Raw genomic sequence first — 19,116 nt, forward strand, 5'->3', positions numbered from 1 at the left:
AAAAATAAATCATGAAAACCCATTATTGATGAGATCCACACACGTTGCTGCATTAAAGTTAATTGAAAATGGGGGGTGCTAAAATGATATAAAGAGAGGTAAAAATGTCTATAATTGGAGTTTGCCATCATTATTACTTCAGCCTAAAATGTGGACCGAAAATCTCATCATCAAATTTACACACTATTGCACGTTCAAGTGAACTTTTATACGGTTCGACTGGTCCCATATATGATGTGCAAACTTGGATACTGCTGGTTAGTAACAACTAACCCAAATGCATAGCTGCATTATATGAACGTGTTGTTTGCAGTTAAACATTCATTTTAAACTAGGATTTGAGATCACCTCATCAAGCTAGCAGGCTATTTGTGTGTTGTGAGTTGCATACACGCCACTTCCTTAAATGTCCTTCATACTTCCCAATCCCAAGACAAGTGGTGTGTCTTTTGGTGATAAGCATGCATGCAACTTAGTAAGTGTGTTTCCTCGAAGGTCATATTGGAGCTCACTAATGTATTGACTGTTGAAGATTACACTTGTGTCGTTTGGATGAGCGCGCATATTAGAGTTTAATGAAAAGAGTCTATAAACTAGCCAAGAGACGCAGGGAGGTCCTCTGCGAGGAAATCAATGGGATTTCTTTGATCTGATAGTTAAAGAGTCTTTGATAATCCAAATCCGAGTAACTATTCAATGCAGATTTCGAGTGTTATCAACATTCCAACTTGTACATGGCTAACTTATGTGAAAGCAAAATTGATTTCTATCTACAGGGGCATATCAGTCCAAAATCAACATAGAAACACTAAAAACTATGGGGAAAACTACAAACCTTCACGCTATGAAGCCCATCGCGAAAAGAAAAAACTATAATTGCGTTGAACAATCCAAAGCCCAATCTCAAGGCCATTGGAAGCAAGGTTCACGAGGCTTTCAACGCAATTGACCATTACACCCCTGGACACTTCCAAACCAGAACAAGCAGAAACGTTAAAAAGCCAGCCATGCTAACCATGATGTTCACGTTAAGCACTCATAACATCTAAGGCCCAAGTTAGCAATCTATAGACACAACCTCATAACATTATCTCGGAGCAAATCTTTTACTTCATTTGTAAATAATATTTCTATGTTAAATTTCTAATACTTATAAGTGGTGTGGGTGAGTTAGCCGTTTGCCTCTGCTCATTTTCTTGACAGGTATAAAGCTAAAAAAAATCAGTTCCAAACTTTTGTTTATTTTTGGGTTATGAAGTTTTGTTTGCTTTTTTGGGACACGTGCATGATTTATAGTCATAGTAATATGTTTAGAAATAAAAAAAATATGTTAATTCCTAGATTAATTAGATTATTTTCCAAGAAATAAATTATAAACAAGTATGGCCACATCTATAGTTTGCGTCACGAGTAATTCGTTAGCAATTGTAACGTAAAATTTTGAAAAATAAAAATAAAAGAAGAAAAGGCAATCGAGAACGTGTTATTCTGACCACCTGGAAAATTCATGTTTTTTCTTAAAAAGCTCATGGATTAGAATGCCGGGAATTTGTTTGGGATAAAACAAACAACGATAATACTAAAACGAGGTTCACGAGGAACACCAAATCACCCGCCTCCGTCTGAAGTTTATAAATCGGTTGCAATGTCACCAGGCCAAACCTAATAACTAATCCTGATTTATCCCAAATCCGACAGATTAGGATATATATATTATTTACACTTAGTTAGAACTTGGAACGAATAGACCAAAATTAAACTAACAGAAGTAGTTCAGTTCTGTTTTCTGAACTGGACTGGCCCAGCAAACAACAGGCATGTTAACTTGAAGGGAGCTAATAACAGTAGAAGAAGTCAAGAAGTAAGAGTATAACATAAAACAAAAGATGATCGATGATGGAGTGGCAGTGATGATGGTTTCAAGCCTATCTAACCATCATTGCGAATCTTGGGACGGCTAAGCCACCCCACATCATTTAAAACAACACTCGCCGTATTGAAATTTCCAAAACCAAAAAATTACTAAATATTTACACCTACTGGCAGATCATGATCACATGACGCCATCTCAAGCCCCACACCCTCATCATCATCATGCAAACATTAAATCTTATTATTCTCTCCTCTCTCTCTCTCTTTCTGTCTCTCACACTAGCCGCCTTCTTTGCTTACACATGTATGATTGTTGTTGCAGTATCCAGTAGGGGCATGTTCCCTTTCCTTTCCATCTTCCTCTATTTATATTATTAAGCCTTTCTCTCCTTCACTGTAATTCCATCACAGTTATTAGTTTACATTTTACAACACCTCATTCTCTTCATTTCTAGTCCTTTGGTTGTTTTCTTGTTTTTTTAGTACTCTTACTACTATACAAAGGACGTTCACAAACTAAAGCCTTTTTCTCTAACCATATTTGAAAAGGTAATGTTTTTTGCAAGTATAAGAGGCCCCCACTTCTCTTCATCTACCCCCACCCTACTCTCTCTCAACCTTCTCTTCTATTCTCTTTATTTGTTTTGCTTTCTTTCTCTGTGTAAGTAATACTATATCCTTCTTGGCCTCAGCTCCTTTCATAATAAAAATACAGATATGAATATGTCTTTGTGAATGGATATGAATGTTTAATGAGTTTGGCATTTCTCTCTGTATATTTATCTAGGTGTCAAACGAGAGACCATTGACCTCAATGGTTATACTTCCTGAAACCTTCTCTGTTCTCTCTCTCTTTCTCTCTTAATGGGATTTTTACATTTTCCTCTTCTTCCGGCCGGGCCAAATAGTTTTTAAGTTTTCTTCTGATGCAAGAACATCTATGAGCTTTAATTTTAAATGTTTTCTTAATGATTCGTTTTATCTATACTTATGCATGTAATATCTATGAGGTTCTACTCTGTCTCCGTATGACCTTTATTCTTTCCTTAACTATAAAGACAGATGGAAGGATCTTTTAAATGAGTGCAGGGTTGGAGAATGCTTACTCATTTCATCTGTTGGCTTCTACCTTTTAAAGGCAATGTCTCCTTTGCATTTCCTGGCAACTTAAATTGGATTTGGTTGTTCTAAAGCTCCCTATGCTTTCCTCTTTCCTATTTCTGGCTTATTTCTTAATTTAGTCTTGCTGCTTGAAAATCCTTTTCAGAAGATAACTGGAGTTACTGGTTTACCTTGCTCATTCTTTCATATCTTTGCTCATCTTATTGCGCACATCTCTGAAAAATATTTCTGTATCTTAGTTGCAGACTCGCGGTACTGTTATATGAAAATCCGATTTACAGTTGTTATTTTTCTAAGAAGTGGTACTTGCTATATTTATTTTTTTACTTGTAAAAGTACATATCTGAGACATTTTTTGGTTTTATTACAGACAGTCGAGTTTTTCGTAGTTATGGAAAGGCTGAACTCAAAACTGCTTCTTCAGAACTGCTACATGATCCAAGAAAATGAGAGGCTGAGGAAAAAAGCCCAGGTTCTCAACCAGGAGAATCAGCAACTGTTGCAAGAGCTGAAGCAGAAGCTCTCTAAAGCAAACAAGCCCAATCCAAACACCAACACTGAACTCAGCTTGGGCTCCACCTCCAGCTCAAGTCCTACTAATTCCAGCAAATCCTGAGAACACAATGTCTCTGAAAGGACATACACCCCTTCTTTTGTTTTGTTTATAACTAATTGAGTCAAAAGTAGCAGATCTAGGTAGTTTCAGTTATAATAGGACAGCAGCACTATCTTCTGTTCCAAATAGTACCAGTCAGTTGTTACCTACCAATATATCCATCTTTTTCGTTTTCTACTTTTTGGAGGGGGGTTTAGATATGAAGTCCTGAACTACATAAATGCATAAGATGTAACAGAATAGAATATTATGGTAATCTATTAAGCCTTTTATATTGCCTCGTTAAAGTGCTTAACAACCTCAAATGCTTGAACATACAAGGAGCATTCAGTCAACACTTAACTTTTTGTCTACGCTTGAAAACGACTTGTAGAAGGCTTTGAAGTGCTTGTAAGCTATATCAATGTCTTCCTTCCCACAGATTTCCCTCACACTGCAGCCAGCAAAGAGAGAATTATGTCAATGCATAATACAAACACAATAAAAAAATTTAAACACATCACTGTAAACTTAACAAGGAGGTGAACGGTGCAGAAGCACAGATTATAACAGTTATACTCTAGTTTTCCATGCATGCCTTGGCAATCTAAGTAGATAACAGTTATACTCTAGTGCCATGCCCAGATTATACCAGGAACTAGATTGCATGTATGAATATATAATGAAGTAATGGACACGTTTAGTGTTTACTGATGCATGTGTTACGCACTCAAATGGCCAAGGTTCCCCATCATTTAATCAAGTTGTATACGTATTTTTAGAATGAATCTCATATCTTAAACTGTGTGGAGGAGCAGGAGATATCCATTCATATTTATGAACGAGAGGAGAATGATGGGAGGATCTAATCAACTGTAACGTCATAGATTCGAAGAAGTCAATTACTTTATTACGTCTGGAAAAACCAGTAAAATATCATATCATCCCATGGACATGACATGGGTTTGACCAACAGCCTTACTTCTGTACTTGCCATTCCCTCTTAGAGTCTTAGACTATCTCCAACCAAGGCAGTGATTGGCTGCCATCCTCACCATTATTTTCCAAATAGCTATAAAAGGTTACCTTTTTCATCTCCAACGTTTGTAACAACTAACAACCACAGACCATCTCATATGGCGCTTGGACCAAGTAAGAACTACACGCCAAGTCATTTGGTGTCTGACTATTTTACTTCCAGCTATAGCCTCGTTTCATCCCACTTCCTTCCTCTTTCCTCTCGTAATTGTATTGTATTTAAGAGTTCACATGCCACATGATATTGGTGCGTGGGCTTGCACACCGTATCATTTGGCGTGTGCCCTCAATGCTATCCACTTAAATCCTAACAGTAAATTTGAGAATGGATTTAGCATTTTAACTGATTTGGGTCTAGCAAATTAGCAATATGATCGACGGTTGGAGATTGGTTCCACCAAATTTGGTGGACCGTTGGAGATAGTCTTATAGAAGTTCTATCAAAGACCCAACATCGTTCGTAAACAAATAACTAAAGGCAAATGATAAGGAGATATCATTCTCTCTAAATTTAGTGGGCACTTCATATCGCCCGTTGGATGACATGATCATATGGTTTGGTGTGGTTTGTCAGTTATGGGCCATGCAACAACCTCAATCTCAAGAAGAAATTTCTTCATCCAACGGCTATTTGCCTTGATCTCTCCAAAATTTAGAGAGAATGATCTTTCCTTATCGGATCTCATAACTAAATAGGTAATCCCACAATAACTTTTCAAACCACCACTGCGACTAAAAGGCTGAAACAAGTCTTTCAAAAGAAAAGCTAAAAGGAAGTTTGAGTGTAGCTAAATTTACCCCTACAGGATCAAAGCAAACACTAGTTAAAGAAGAAGGTTAATTGTCAACTTTTAGTAGTTGGGAAGATGACCGATTTCTTCAGCTTGAGTTTAGAGTATACAATAACAGTTTAGGTGGTACTGGTATATTTCCTAGTGTACTTAAGAGTAGAATTGTTCTTAGTAATTCTCATCTTATTATTAATTGGTTGAATACCTACGAGGGTGAAATCAGCAAGTTTTATTTTGGATGGGGGCGACTAACACCCTGCAGATACTCTGCCTCACTAAGCGCCATGAGCAGGTCCCATTCAGATAGCAATATAGCAATATCAGAAATTTTCACCATCAAATTTTACAGTAGGGAACAAGCTTACGAGTCTTCAGCCCTCATAAAACATATCTAATGTACTATTTAAGCCTAATGGACTGACAATCTTTGGCTTTTTACAGTAACCTAATAGCTAAAAGATATAAGGAACAGTTGAGAGGATGATGCAAAGCCTTTAAAGTTGAAACTTACAGCAAAGCCTTGGATATGGGGTCCTAGGCTGTTCGAATAAATTAGATTTAGACTATCAAATATCTACTATAGGTTCCATTCAAGGGAAAGAAAAAACATATCAACACAGCATTTTCAGACTAATTTATGCAAACTGTTTCAGCAACTAGTTTCGCACTGTATACGATGCATGCCCTAGGAGCTGTTATGGTACCAAGAGTTAAAGACTACAAAGAATGATAGACACAATATAGGCAATTAAGAAGAGTTCCAAAAAAAATTGAATCAGAAAAGTAACGAAAGATCTCTTTGGATGACCAATGACTTGAATCAACACAAACGTTTAAGCGGTTCTTATTATCATGGAAACATTATCAAAAAACAACATTATTATCATGGAAGCATCAGATCACTCAGATAGAAGCTCTCTAGCAGCCACAAGAAGTTCAAAACATATTGGACCGACAATAAAGTTGTGCTTACAATAACTAACAGAATTGAAGGAATACGTGTATAAATAAATATACATTAAAGGGGGACTACAAGATTAAGAAGACCAGCTTAGCATTGAAGCATCACCCAAGCAAGCCAGGTTCATTGAACCAGGTGGCTCAATTATTTGAAGAAATCAAGGGATATCTTGGAATGCATAAATCAAGGGATTAATATCCATAAATAAATGAATTAATTCCATATTGAAAAAAACGGAGGAGAAACCCTAGCAAACCATTAATGGGGGCTTGAATGTGAAGAGCCTGTTCACGTAAAGGAATGAGTGTATTATGATATCATCAATGCAATCAGTGTGGACGTACGCACCATTAGTTTTCCGAACCACGATAAAAGCTCGTCTTCCTCTTTAATTTCTTCAATTTGTTATTATTTATTTATTGTGTGAGGATCTATTTTCTATGGAAGGTCAAAGTGGAATGAAGTATGGGGTATGCCAGGAGAAAAGAGGAAAATGTTAAGACAAGAATGTCTATCCTTAAGATATCCAAATAAAAGGCTACAATAACAATAAATTAAATGAAGACACATCCATACGGTTTTATTACACATTATTAACTTACTTAACAGCTGGACTATTAAATCGTTGAGTACTCGCCGAGTAATCGGTAAGTACTCGCTACTCGCTGCTTAGCCGACCTGATTAACAATTTAATCCCCGATCACAATCAGGCTCAAAAACTCCTCGAGTACTCAGCCGATTAGCCCCGATTAGCTGATTAATACGTGTCGTTTAGCCGATTAGCCGAGTAATTGTGTTCACTATTTCAACTATTTCAATGTTAAACATCGAACTCGACATTTCACCGATCCGATCAACCCTCGATTCTGTAAAGTTCTACACTTTAATCATATTTATTTTAGTTGATTGAGTGTTTTAATTGTTTATTGATTGATTGGGTTCTTAATTGGCTCCATTATGTTGGTATTTCAAAGTTAAATATATTTAATAAGTATTTGTAAAGAAATATAGTGTTATGAAAAGTCGCCGGATTAATGCCGATTAATCCCCGACCGATTACACCTACTCGCTCTTCAAATGAATAGCGACCGAGTAGCGATTTAACTGCACAGCTTAACAGTAGAAATCCCTAAAAGTCTAAAGTAAATGTAGACTGTTCTGTGAATAGTAAGACATGTAAATGGAGATATCCTTAAAAGTTCCTTGTTATGCACAATGACCTAGTACCCAAACTCTTTCACGTTCATATATAGTAAAATAGTATATCCTAGAAGGCAAAAAAACACAGTAATCTATAAAAAAACATAGTTATGTTTTGCAGAACACAATCCAATGAGGGAAATACTCTAGTTCATTAATCAGAGTCATTAGCTACAACCTCATGTAGTCTTACAAATAGAACAGGTTGAACATTGTAAGGATGTGTGGTATAAAAAAGCATCAAACTTCCCGCAGACAATATAAGTACGGCTTTAATGTTAGACATATAAGGTTACCTGTGCATGGAAAGCTGAGCAATGCCACAATCAACAGTGCGAATGCCAACTCCTGAAGCAAGTATTGGACCGATCGTGGACCCGCATCCCATATCATTTCTTACAACAAATTCCTACATTAAAAGAAAATAGAGACCATATAAGTTCTAGGATTCAAATTAGTAATTAGTGCAGGTAAGTGATGTGATTTAATCGGCGGAAGCGACTAAATGATCAAAACATCAATAGATTAGAAAGAACCCTAAATTACAATTAGGGAAAACGAGAATAAACCCTACTCAGCCTTAAATGTTTTCATTAATAACAAATCAACCGACCTTCTAATCTATCACAAGCCCTTATTCATAACCTAGGGTTTTCTTGACAACAAACGAAACCAATAGTCAAATGACACGTACATGATTCTCATCTGTAAGTCTTACCAATATCTGTTTAATTATTCATCTCCTAACCTTTTGTGTCTGGCCATATTCCGATCTACTAGTCTTGGCCAATATTAACAAAGTCAATGGACTGAGAACTTAAACCACCCTTTAAATAACTTCACTTGCATGAGAAGTAGTCTAAGTTATTAAACTAAACATGATCTGATTTATGTGACACCAAAGAGGGAAATTTCACCAAATAGAGTAATAAAGGATTCAGACACGTGCCAACTAACAAAGTTGGTAAAACCTTTGGGTATATTTTGATACCAGGGATCTAGGCCTCGAACCACGCCAGCAACAATGAGTTACTGATCTCATCTAAAACAGGCTTGCCAATAAATAATAATAATAATAAATCATTCGGATCTTTCCTTAACTGCTTCTAGGTATATTTTGTTAAGCAAAAGGAAAACTAAGGCTTCAGAAGCTAGTTATTAATATTTTATACATTGATTTACCAATAACTTAATAAAAGCTTGAAAAGATGGAAACACTCAGCCGTCAGCCATGAGAATGCCAGGTTTCAAACTGTAATGGATCAATCTATGAAGCACGGACACTGTCACCGACACTGATTCAGATACTGACACGGTGACACGATCATCTCTTAAAAAAATAGGGTGCAGACACGGCAAGGACACGGATATTAAATAATATATTAAAATTTATTTATATTGATGTAACATTAGATTTTAAGTCATATCATAATAAATCAAGATTCATAAACACAGTTACAACAAAAAGAGTCATAAAGACATCTCACATAACTATATAAGTCATGTCCGTGTCCATGCCGAGTCCAAACCGCGTCCAAACTACCCTAGCACGAGGGACACGCAAGTGCCACGTCGAACACGTGTCCAAGCCGCGTCCGTGCTTTGGAGGGATCAATCGAATGGTTTTGCTACTTGCTGATTTAAACTGCTCGTTTAACAATTAGATGTAACTATGTAAGTTAGCTCTAGTTCAATAAATCCCGTAATTATATGTTGGACCTGCAAGTGAAGATATAGTCATATATGCAGATTTTACCTTTGTATTTACCTGAAACCTAGCAAATGTACTTGGTTCATGCAATATCATATGAGGCAGAGAAAACTTGTGAGACTCTCTCTCACATCTCATTAGAGTCAAGACATGTCTCACTGATGCTACAACAGTCCAATAGAAATTTTGGGGTCGATCATAGATATTGATTTGCACATGAGACTGATTGTAGAGTTTAGCAATTGAAATATACCTCAATTCATTGCATCTTAAGTGGATAACATGCATTCTAAGGTGAAAATAGATGGATGTCAATATGAATGGTCCCATTGGTTAGGTCATACAATGGGGTCATAAAGCATGAAAATCTTCATATTACTTTCAACTAAATGCCTAGAAAACAAGTTCAGACAGGTTGACTCAAAGGAATTTGTTCCACGAATCAAAAAGTACTATAGTGCAATACTAATTGCAATGCTTCGGGTTGAAGTGATTTAAGTAGAAGACAACATCATTTTCGGAATATAGGGAATTAGGAAAAACTATACAAGCAGATATACACCTGACACAAAATGTATAACACCTACTCCAATTACCTGAGTTGGAAGGCCATGGATTTCAGCAATTTCTTTGAACAGAAAAGCAGTTACTCCACTTGTAGCATACCGTTGGTTTGCATTGTGTTTGATGACAAGCCCCTTTTGCAACTCTGGGCGGTGGTGCTCTTCATGTTTATCCATGAAGTTAGGATGAACCCCATGTGCCATGTCTGCAGATACTGTATAAAACAAAGCCAGGAAAATGTCTTCAACTTAATGCTCATAAACATAGCCATTAAGTTCGTAAGTCCAAAAGAGCTTAAGAACAGAAATATAAAGTTGTCAAATTCAAGGATAATTTATAGCTGGAAATTCTTTGTGGGCAGACAAGTTACAAAGGAATTCCTCAAAAAGATAAAAAAATGACAGACTATTTATTGTTTTGTGAATTTGTGCTCATGTAATGAAGCATTATGATTTATGCAGTTATGATTGCCAGTACTTGAGAAAAAAAATTAAAATAAAAAGAGGATATGCAGTTATGATTGATATTAGATAGATCCTCAGATGTGAAGTAAAAATGGATCATAACAAATAATACCTAGAAACGATTGACGAATTGCACGCTCAAAGGCATTCTCACGCACATACTCCTGAGACAAGCAATCAACTATTCTTCTCATGGCCTGAAACATTGTAGGTGCACCCGCTCCTTGTACTGAATCTGACCCCACCTGTGCAACAACAGATAGAACTAATAAGTACACACTGCCATCCATCCTACAGAGGAGTAAGGGGGAAAGTTAATGCATTCACTATTTCTCCAGTATACACAGATCAAAAATTGAAACTAAAGAGCAGAATTTCGGAAAAGGAAAACTCTTGAAAAATAAGAGGAAACTTTTCCTTGAAGTATAAATGGGAGATCCTATAGGCTGAAAATGTGGTCTAAAGTACTAGAAGAATTCTTGATTCACGGAAGACGTGGTGTTTTTCACAACAAAGGGTTAAAATCCCCAATTCAAACAACCAACTCCAAGAAAAACAACGGGCCCCAAAATTCTTAAAGCAAACAGAAAATGGTCATAGAAGCACATTGTGTGCAATTATTAGAAGTCGCAATATTTGGTATGCAATGTTACCTCTTCATTGTCAAACAAAGCAACCATCCGAATAGCATGTTCATTTGCCAAGTCTCCAGGAAATTCACATGAACCAACAAGAGCTTTCAGCGCACAATAACTTGAGGCGAGATTATCTAGCCTTCCAGAAAATATAAATTCATCATTAACCCCTCCAAGGCAGCTTGGCTGAGTGTCACAAACATTCAACTCGACACTCGTGATCTCATCAACGCTGCAACCCAGTTCATCTGACAAAACCTATAACTCACAATTACTAAATTGAGAAGGGGAAAACAGTCATCTTAGCATGCAGTTTTTACTGGTTAGGAAATCCAATATTCCAATAGGCAATAGCTAGTAAGAACAGTACATCAGGGACTACATAATACGGTAAAGTACCATCACATGTTAGAAGTCTAACAATGCAGAATTCCGAAACTCAAAAAAAAATATCGGATAAGATGTAACGTCATCCTTTTTCAAGAAATATTTTGGTTGTTCACAACTCACAAGTATGGATAAATCCACTATGGATTCAAAGAATGGAGAACTAATATAGAAACATCAAGTCAACTTTTGGTATGAGGTTTTTCTCATACGAATATTAATAGATTCCATGCATATAAACATTCAATGTAAGTTGGTATATAATCTCTGTTTAGTATACCAAGCCAATTCCTTATATTTTCAATTTCCCATCAATTTGACTGAATAACAACCAAGAAAACACCTTCATAAGCAGCGGATGATGAGCAGCTTTCGAAGATTGTGGTTTACGTTTCTCTTTGGAATCTACGAATTCCTCACTTTTTGTTGCGAGAAGGGGAACTAGGTGAGTCTCTAAGTTTGGTTTGAACCCATCCTTGTTCACTGTGCTAAACAAAAAAATGACAGCAGATACTACGAGTCAGTGATTCCCTTGTAACTTACATTGATTAACACAACAATCTCCTAAAAACTAAGTCAGCATTATCACAAGAACTGATAAAAATGGTAGGACAAAAGTTATAATAGCAACTGCTGTGATGGAAATGATGTTCCGGTTTTTCTCTTGTAATTAGAATTTTTCTTTAGACTGTTCTCGCTATGCACAACCAAGTCTTCAGCACCATTTAGCTGAGGTTCTTCTAAATTTGTTCAATATTTTTAAGCTACGAGCTAGAATGATCAGCAAAAAGACAAACAATGTAATTGTATGTGGCCAAATCTGCACTTCTATTCCTTCTCCTACCAGAAATTTAAATCTAACTAGTATTCTCTCTTCAGTTAGAGATACTCCAATCTGACGAACAACAAGGTCAAGGTCACCTTATAGTCTAAAAGTTTCAATAAAGTTACTTAGGCAGAAAACATAATGGAGTGAAAGTGTGTTCAATGATCAATTGTCCTGCTATAGTGGGAGTGGGAGAGGGGGTGGAGTTTATAGTTTGGCTTCTGCTATAGACTGTGTAGTTCGGATTCTTCCTTCTAAATACTCAAGCCTTCCTTTGGGAGCAGGTTATAAGTCTAAAGCTATTTGGGAATATAATATCCCGTGGGGATATATTGAAAAGAGGCCTATCCCGTGGGGAGAGGTTGCGTCAGGTATCTGGAAAGACATCTAGCCTGTGGGGTGTTGGTTGCGCTAGATATGCATCCTATCATCTAGGAAGTTGTTTGAGATCTGGGGCTTAAATAATTGATCCGCTAAATCCTAACGTCGAGGCCTTTTCCGGAACATTTGGCTACGGATTTCGTGGCAACTCCATAGTTAAGCGTGCTTCGGTGAAAGTAATCAAAGGATGGGTGACCTCCTGGGAAGCAGCTATCCGGCGTCAAAACCCCACACTATTGGATGTCCTCTCTCTCCCCACACTGTTGGATGTCCGCGATGGCTAAGTGAAGATAATATCAACATGGTAGGAAGCGGTGGATCATTACAGAATGGTATCAGAGCCGAAGACAGCTCTCTCCTGAGGTGGGGAGAATGTAATATCCCGTGGAAAGGGCGTTTCCTGTCCAAAAGCGACCACGTTATTTTAATCAAAAGAACTCTCTCTAGCATGCTTGTTTACCTACACGTCTCTTTTTCACATGCCTTTGAGTGTTGCACATACATTGGAAGCGATTATTAGGAACTTTCTTTGGGATGACTCTGAGGTGGTGAACTCAATTGGTTTTTGAGGAATCCGAAACGTAACCAAACCCAGTGTTCTAAAAAATGGCCTAGGCGTCTCTCTCTCTCTCTCTCTCTCTCTCTCTCTCTCTCTCTCTCTCTCTCTCTCAGTTCTCTCAATCGGTATGTATTTCTTTTCTTAATTTTCTTTTCTCCTTTTTTTTTCAAAAGGAAAATATTGATTTCATTAAAAGTAGTTCATCCCATTGCAATCAATTCATGCAGTTTACAATACAATACAATTACATAAAAAACAATCACTTCAACCAAGAGAAACAGATGAAAGAAAGAAGAAAAACGGTGACCCATTTTTCCATTTCGTTTCACCTTTTCAATTCCAACAACTTTGATATCGAGCTAAGTCTTGCCATGTATCAAATAACCTATTCTATCCAGAGAAAAAAAAAAAAATTATACACACATACACACACACACACACACACACACACATATATATATACAGTCCTTCTCTTAAAAGTAGCTACTCAAGTTAACTTTAAAATAAGTACGTAAGTAAAATTTCACCTACAAAATGAATTTAAACCTATTTTTTTGTGCATATGATATACTCAATATTAAAATCATCTTTACAAAATTTCAACTCATTTGGAAACCTCTAACATTGGCAAAAAATAATTACAAAAATTCAACATTTCTGGACCGTTAGATTTCTTTTTAAAGATGACAACAATTTTTATCTATGTTAGAGGTTTCAAGGTTTCCAAATGAGCTGAAATTTTGAGAAGATAATCATTATGGTGAGTGTTTCATAACCACAAAAAATTAGGTTTGAATTCATTTTGTAGGTGAAGTTTTATGTACGTACTTATTTTAAGTTAACTTAAAGGTTAACTTAAAATAAATACATACGTAAAACTTATATATATATATATATATATATATATATATATATATATATATATATATAAAACTGCCTAGCCCTAGCCCGTCTAGGCACCGCCTAGAAGGCCTAGGCGCTACCCTACCGTCCGACCACCGCCTAGCGTTTTTTAGAACATTGACCAAACCCAAACCCAAAACTGAATTTTAAAATTGTATCCGAATCCGGAACCCGGTTAGCGTTTCCAGAACACCGAAATAGAACTCAAATTTTAACTTGCCAAATGTTCAAATGAAATGACTATGGGTTTTGAAACCACTCAACCATAGAGTGAGTGCAAGTTGAGTTGTATTAATTAATGCCCAAATCCCATTTCACAAGCTTACTGAAAGTTTAAATTGAACAGAAGCTCATAAACTAGAGATTAAAAACATAGCCACTAAATATAGCCCAAGAAATCAGGGAAAAAGGTTTTGTGTTGTTTGTATGATCAAGCCACTTGGGGATGAAGACGATGACAAAGACCTTGGAGGGCTTTGAAGATAGAGACAAATGGATGAGGAATTGAAGAGTCTTGGTCTTTTGGACTTCCTTTCAAAGAATGAATGTTGCCATTATTAAATATAATGAGTATGTCAAACATTCAAACTTGGATTTGACAATATGTATGACTCTACCCTTTATATCTTTTGTTACTACTCGGATATACAAACGGGTTCCCGAGATTTTATTCACATATTTGTATCCACACCCGAATCTGACCGGGTTGAGATTTCAAACCCAAGCCCGACCCGATTTAACTTAAACCGTTATCATTTTATACCAAACCCAGGGTATTCGGGTTTCAGGTATGCCCAACCCAATTTCCTACCCTATTCCGAGGGAAGACATAGGTTTCATCTAGTTGGATGGAATAGGCTCTATTTGTTGAAGCAGGCAGGTGCTTTGGGTGTTATGAGCTTACACAAGTTCAACCTTGCTTTGTTAGGTAACTGGCTATAGTGGTTCGGGGAGGAGAGAGAACGCCTTTGGAGGAAGGTAATTACTTCTAGGTTTGGTGAGAATCATATAGGGTGTAGTGGTTCAGTATCTATTCCTTACGGTGAGAATCATATAGGTTGTAGTGGTTCAGTGTCCATTCCTTATGGTTGTAGGGTTTCGAAAAGCATCTACAATATTATGGAGTTTTTCCAAAGGAACACTAAATTCATTTTGGGTAACAGTGAGAGGATCTGGTTCTGGGAGGATATGTGGTTGGGTGAGAGACCTCTTTTCCGTGCTATTCCTCAACAATATGCCTTATCTGATCTTAAGAATCACCTAGTTAACTTGTTCGTTCAGGAGGAGAATATGGAAACTGTGATTGGGACTTGGGGAATTCATGTTGCTCTCTCGGACAGGGACATTGTAAGTGTGGCTGCCCTCACGCAATTACTGGATCATATTCCTCTTGCAAGATCGGGCAAAGAAAGAAGGGTTTGGTCTTGTGACGAGAATGGGAGGTTTTAGACTAAGTCAATTTCATTCTGGTTGCGATCTGTAATTCTTCCACCTAGATCTAGACCGGGACCTATCCCTAATTTTCCACGCACAATTCTGGGGCTCCAAAGTGCCTTCAAAAATTGTTTTATTTGTGTGGTGTGCCACTTTAAATCGTATTACCTTAGATAACCTTAGGATGAGATGTGTTACGAAAATTCTTATTGATTTCCATCTACTATGTTTGGCTGAGGGTGAGTCTGTGAATTATCCTTTTACGGTGTTCTTTCTTTTGGGGCATTTGGAGTAGCTTTATGTGCATATCAGGGTTTCAATGGGTTTGCCTAGGTTCGGTGAAAGTGCTACTTGCCTCATGGGATTTGAGAGTTGATGCAGAAATGGAAAGACACATTTGGAGCATGATTCCTTTTGTCATTTTGTGGGGAATTTGGTTGGAAAGGAATATGGAGGAGGCCATCGTGTCTATCAAAGGTCTTTTATTCTTTTGGTCCAAGGTGTGTGACGAGATGAGGGATATACCTTTCAGCCATTTTATGTTTTGAAGGGATTCCTAGATTTGTTGATTAGGGACCTTTGATTAGTGATTTCTTGTTTTTATCTTTCTTTGTTTTGTTTGTCATTGTACTAGTAGGACACCTCATCCTACTTTCTTTTGATTGGTTTCATATTAATAAATAAATTATATTTACCTATCAAACATATCAATTGTTCTGGACTATATCCCTAGTTGGACATATGATACTCGGCAACCAACAAACATGTTTCTTGGTTTCTTGTCCTATGATTCATTGACCAGAGGATAGAGAGGTACAGACTACAGACGTACAGTTCAATCAGTTAACCATAGTAAAAAAACTAGACTCTTTGGGTTGGCTGCAACCAAGTTAGGAATTGATTGAACAGTTTTTAGATCTCAATATTGACAAATAATAAACAACGCCAAGCAATCTGTATGTCAATGACAGATCAATTGAGAACCCTTAGAAATTGCTGAACTTCAATCTTATCAGCTCTATTATATAAGCCAACTCTTCACAAAGAATACTAACACACAGGTTAGAGAGACTTAGACAGCAAGTTTATAGACCAATAAAGATGGGCCTACCCATTTTAAGATTTCACACACAGGCCACTAAGTCACTAAAAATTCCTTAGAGATGTGAACGGTAGAATCTTTATCCTTGATATAGGTCCTCTATCTCCACAACACAGACAACATCTAAATGCATAGAACAAATTCACTCACTGCTCAGTCTCTCAAACTATAATTGAGTTGTCCAATCGAATACACTAGCATAGACTCAATCAGCAGTAAATCTTAAGGCACTCATGACTCCCTACGAAACAATTCAACCAACGTTCACCATAAGTAACATACCGATCAAGATGAATTGCCAATGTAGGTACACGTAGTAGAGGTCTTTTCACTTTGACAAGCTTGTGAATAAACGACCCATCACTAGCTTTCAAAATAACACGTCCTGCAACGCTTAAATCCCTATCAAACCATGTATGCCATAAACCACCTCCATAAGTCTGTACATTCACCATATGATATCCAGATTTCAACGACGCAGACTTTGGTTTCAATTTCAAACACGGACTATCTGTGTGTGCAGCAATCACATGAAAACCACTACCCGCATTGTACCTACAATTATTATAAAACTTCAACAACCATAGTTCCATAACTATTAAGTAATAACAAAATGGTTTACTTACTTTTGTCCAATGGCAAAAGCAACCAAAGAAGACATATTCCTGGTAAAAAAGTATCGCCCACCGGGCTTTAAATCCCAGGCATCATTCTCCTTTAACAAATGAAACCCCGCAGCTATTAATTGGCGTTTTGCTTCCGCTGCAAAAATAATGAAAAACGTGAACCAAGCATATATGGAAATGAATATAAGATAGTTTAGTTTTTACCAGTAGCGTGAAAATGAGTCCAAGACTCGTTGAGGTAATCAAGTAAGTCTCCTACTATTGATGCTGAACTTTCTTTCGAATCCTGTGGAAAACAAATATTAGAGACTGGGGAAATAAGCGTAAGTTAGCGTTTTGTTTTACCTGGAGAATTGGTTCGGATTTGGAGCAGAAAATAAGAGGAGGAGGAGGAGTGGATGATGAGAATTTCCGAAGAGGAATTTGAGGGAAATAATAGGGGTATTTTGGGGATAAAGAAGATGAAGTGATTGGAGAACAGGAATAAGGTTTGAGGAAGTGAAAACTGTGCATTGCCGCCATTTTGTGTTTTGGTATCATGGAAGAAAAAGCAGAACAGACTGAAGATGCGATCACTGATCAGTATCAACTTGCCAAATATGCCCTTACCCTTTTAGTGTTATTACAAATCAGTTTCCTAGGAAATATGATGATGGAAATATTGGAGCTCTATCTCCACATCAAAATGGTCCAAACCGATTTGATTTCAAACCACATATGCGTCCTTCTAAATTGTTCAAGACTTAACACTCCAATGTTTTTTAAATCAAAATGTACGATTTCGAGTTGCAGCTTATGGGAATAGTTTCAATGATCTCCTACTATATGTTATATAAATAGTCATCCGTAATTTTTTTGCAAATTAAACAAACCGACAAACCATACAAAATTTATGCAAATCAAAATTTGATGCCCGTCAATTTTTTGGCAAATTAGAACCAAGGTAAAATAGTCGTCCAACATTTTTACAAGGACCATATTGCAAACTAAAATCTTTTATTGTTTAAAGTGGTAACTAACAAGTATTCAAGTAAGTCTCCTATTATTGATGTTGAACATATATCATAGGAGCACCCCAAATATATACATTTCAACAAGTACAAGTTCAGGTAATTGTTGTTACGTATCATCCTGGAGTTAAAAGACTTGTGATGCCAAGATCTACTTGCACTGTGATGCGAAGATCTCTTGGCATTGTAAGAATTTTGTCGGAAACCCGGGATCGCAATCGGTTGTGTCTAGTCGCAATTATGTTGATGGAGATGTTACACCAAATAAAAAAAATATGTTAAAGTACTTACATGACTACAAAAGAGACCAATTCGATCTGACTTCAAATGACGCATATGGTCCTCCTAAATTGTTTAAGATTTAACAATTCAATGTTTTCTAAATCAAAATGTACGATTTCGGATTGCATTACTACGGAGGCTTATGAGAATAGTTGCAATAGTATTTGTACTATATCACTACTAAAAAAAGGGCTTATAAACTCAGCTAAAAGGTGAGATGTTAGAGCTTTTATCTCAGTTTTCTAGGAAAAACAAACCGAGGTAAAAACCACTGAGATAATAGACTTTTATAAAACCGAGATAATAAACTACTAAATTATCTCAGAAGTTTGACATCTTATCTAAATCTATTATCTCAGTTTTATCAATCAAACAGAGATTATATGGAATAAAACCAAGATGAATTGTGATTGAAACCAATTAGTATAGAAGAAAATTGAGATGTTCTTTTATTGAAACCGAGATGATAAAAGTAAACCGTGATAAATTATTTTGGAAAGGGTGATCACATGTACAACATTTTATCTCACCTCTTTTTTTTGCCACATAGTTTATTTTTTTTTTTTTTTTTCATTTTAATGTTTTGTTATTGTTATGACAACCTGCAAATAGAAACCACTCTCCCGAACAACCACCACATTACCCTTTATAT

General features: G+C 36.6%; 2 protein-coding genes across 5 annotated transcripts; one reads left to right on the top strand and one right to left on the bottom strand.

Annotated features, from left to right (window-relative positions):
* The first annotated feature begins 2,280 nt into the window (after positions 1 to 2,280).
* Positions 2,281 to 3,789, top strand: LOC147489171 (protein LITTLE ZIPPER 4-like). Of its 4 annotated transcripts, none has more exons than XM_086570876.1 (2): positions 2,281 to 2,421; positions 3,365 to 3,789. In XM_086570876.1, the coding sequence occupies exon 2, from the start codon at positions 3,386 to 3,388 to the stop codon at positions 3,608 to 3,610; it is 225 nt and encodes a 74-aa protein (XP_086427002.1). In that variant the 5' UTR covers positions 2,281 to 2,421; positions 3,365 to 3,385; the 3' UTR covers positions 3,611 to 3,789. The 4 variants fall into 4 exon arrangements, with proteins under 4 accessions (XP_086427002.1, XP_086426999.1, XP_086427000.1 ...); XM_086570873.1 differs by having other exon boundaries at positions 2,393 to 2,533; XM_086570874.1 differs by lacking the exon at positions 2,281 to 2,421 and adding an exon at positions 2,869 to 3,010.
* Positions 3,790 to 3,810: 21 nt separating this feature from the next.
* Positions 3,811 to 17,793, bottom strand: LOC147489172 (Zn-dependent exopeptidases superfamily protein). Its single transcript, XM_086570871.1, has 10 exons — positions 17,518 to 17,793; positions 17,377 to 17,458; positions 17,173 to 17,308; positions 16,829 to 17,101; positions 11,685 to 11,829; positions 10,973 to 11,212; positions 10,432 to 10,564; positions 9,888 to 10,069; positions 7,877 to 7,989; positions 3,811 to 4,043 (listed from the first exon to the last, which is right to left on the bottom strand). The coding sequence occupies exons 1-10, from the start codon at positions 17,710 to 17,712 to the stop codon at positions 3,938 to 3,940; spliced, it is 1,605 nt and encodes a 534-aa protein (XP_086426997.1). The 5' UTR covers positions 17,713 to 17,793; the 3' UTR covers positions 3,811 to 3,937.
* Between the last annotated feature and the right edge of the window lie 1,323 nt (positions 17,794 to 19,116).

This window comes from Coptis chinensis, chromosome 7 (assembly GCF_015680905.1).
Source record: "Coptis chinensis isolate HL-2020 chromosome 7, ASM1568090v1, whole genome shotgun sequence".
Lineage (NCBI taxonomy): Eukaryota > Viridiplantae > Streptophyta > Magnoliopsida > Ranunculales > Ranunculaceae > Coptis > Coptis chinensis.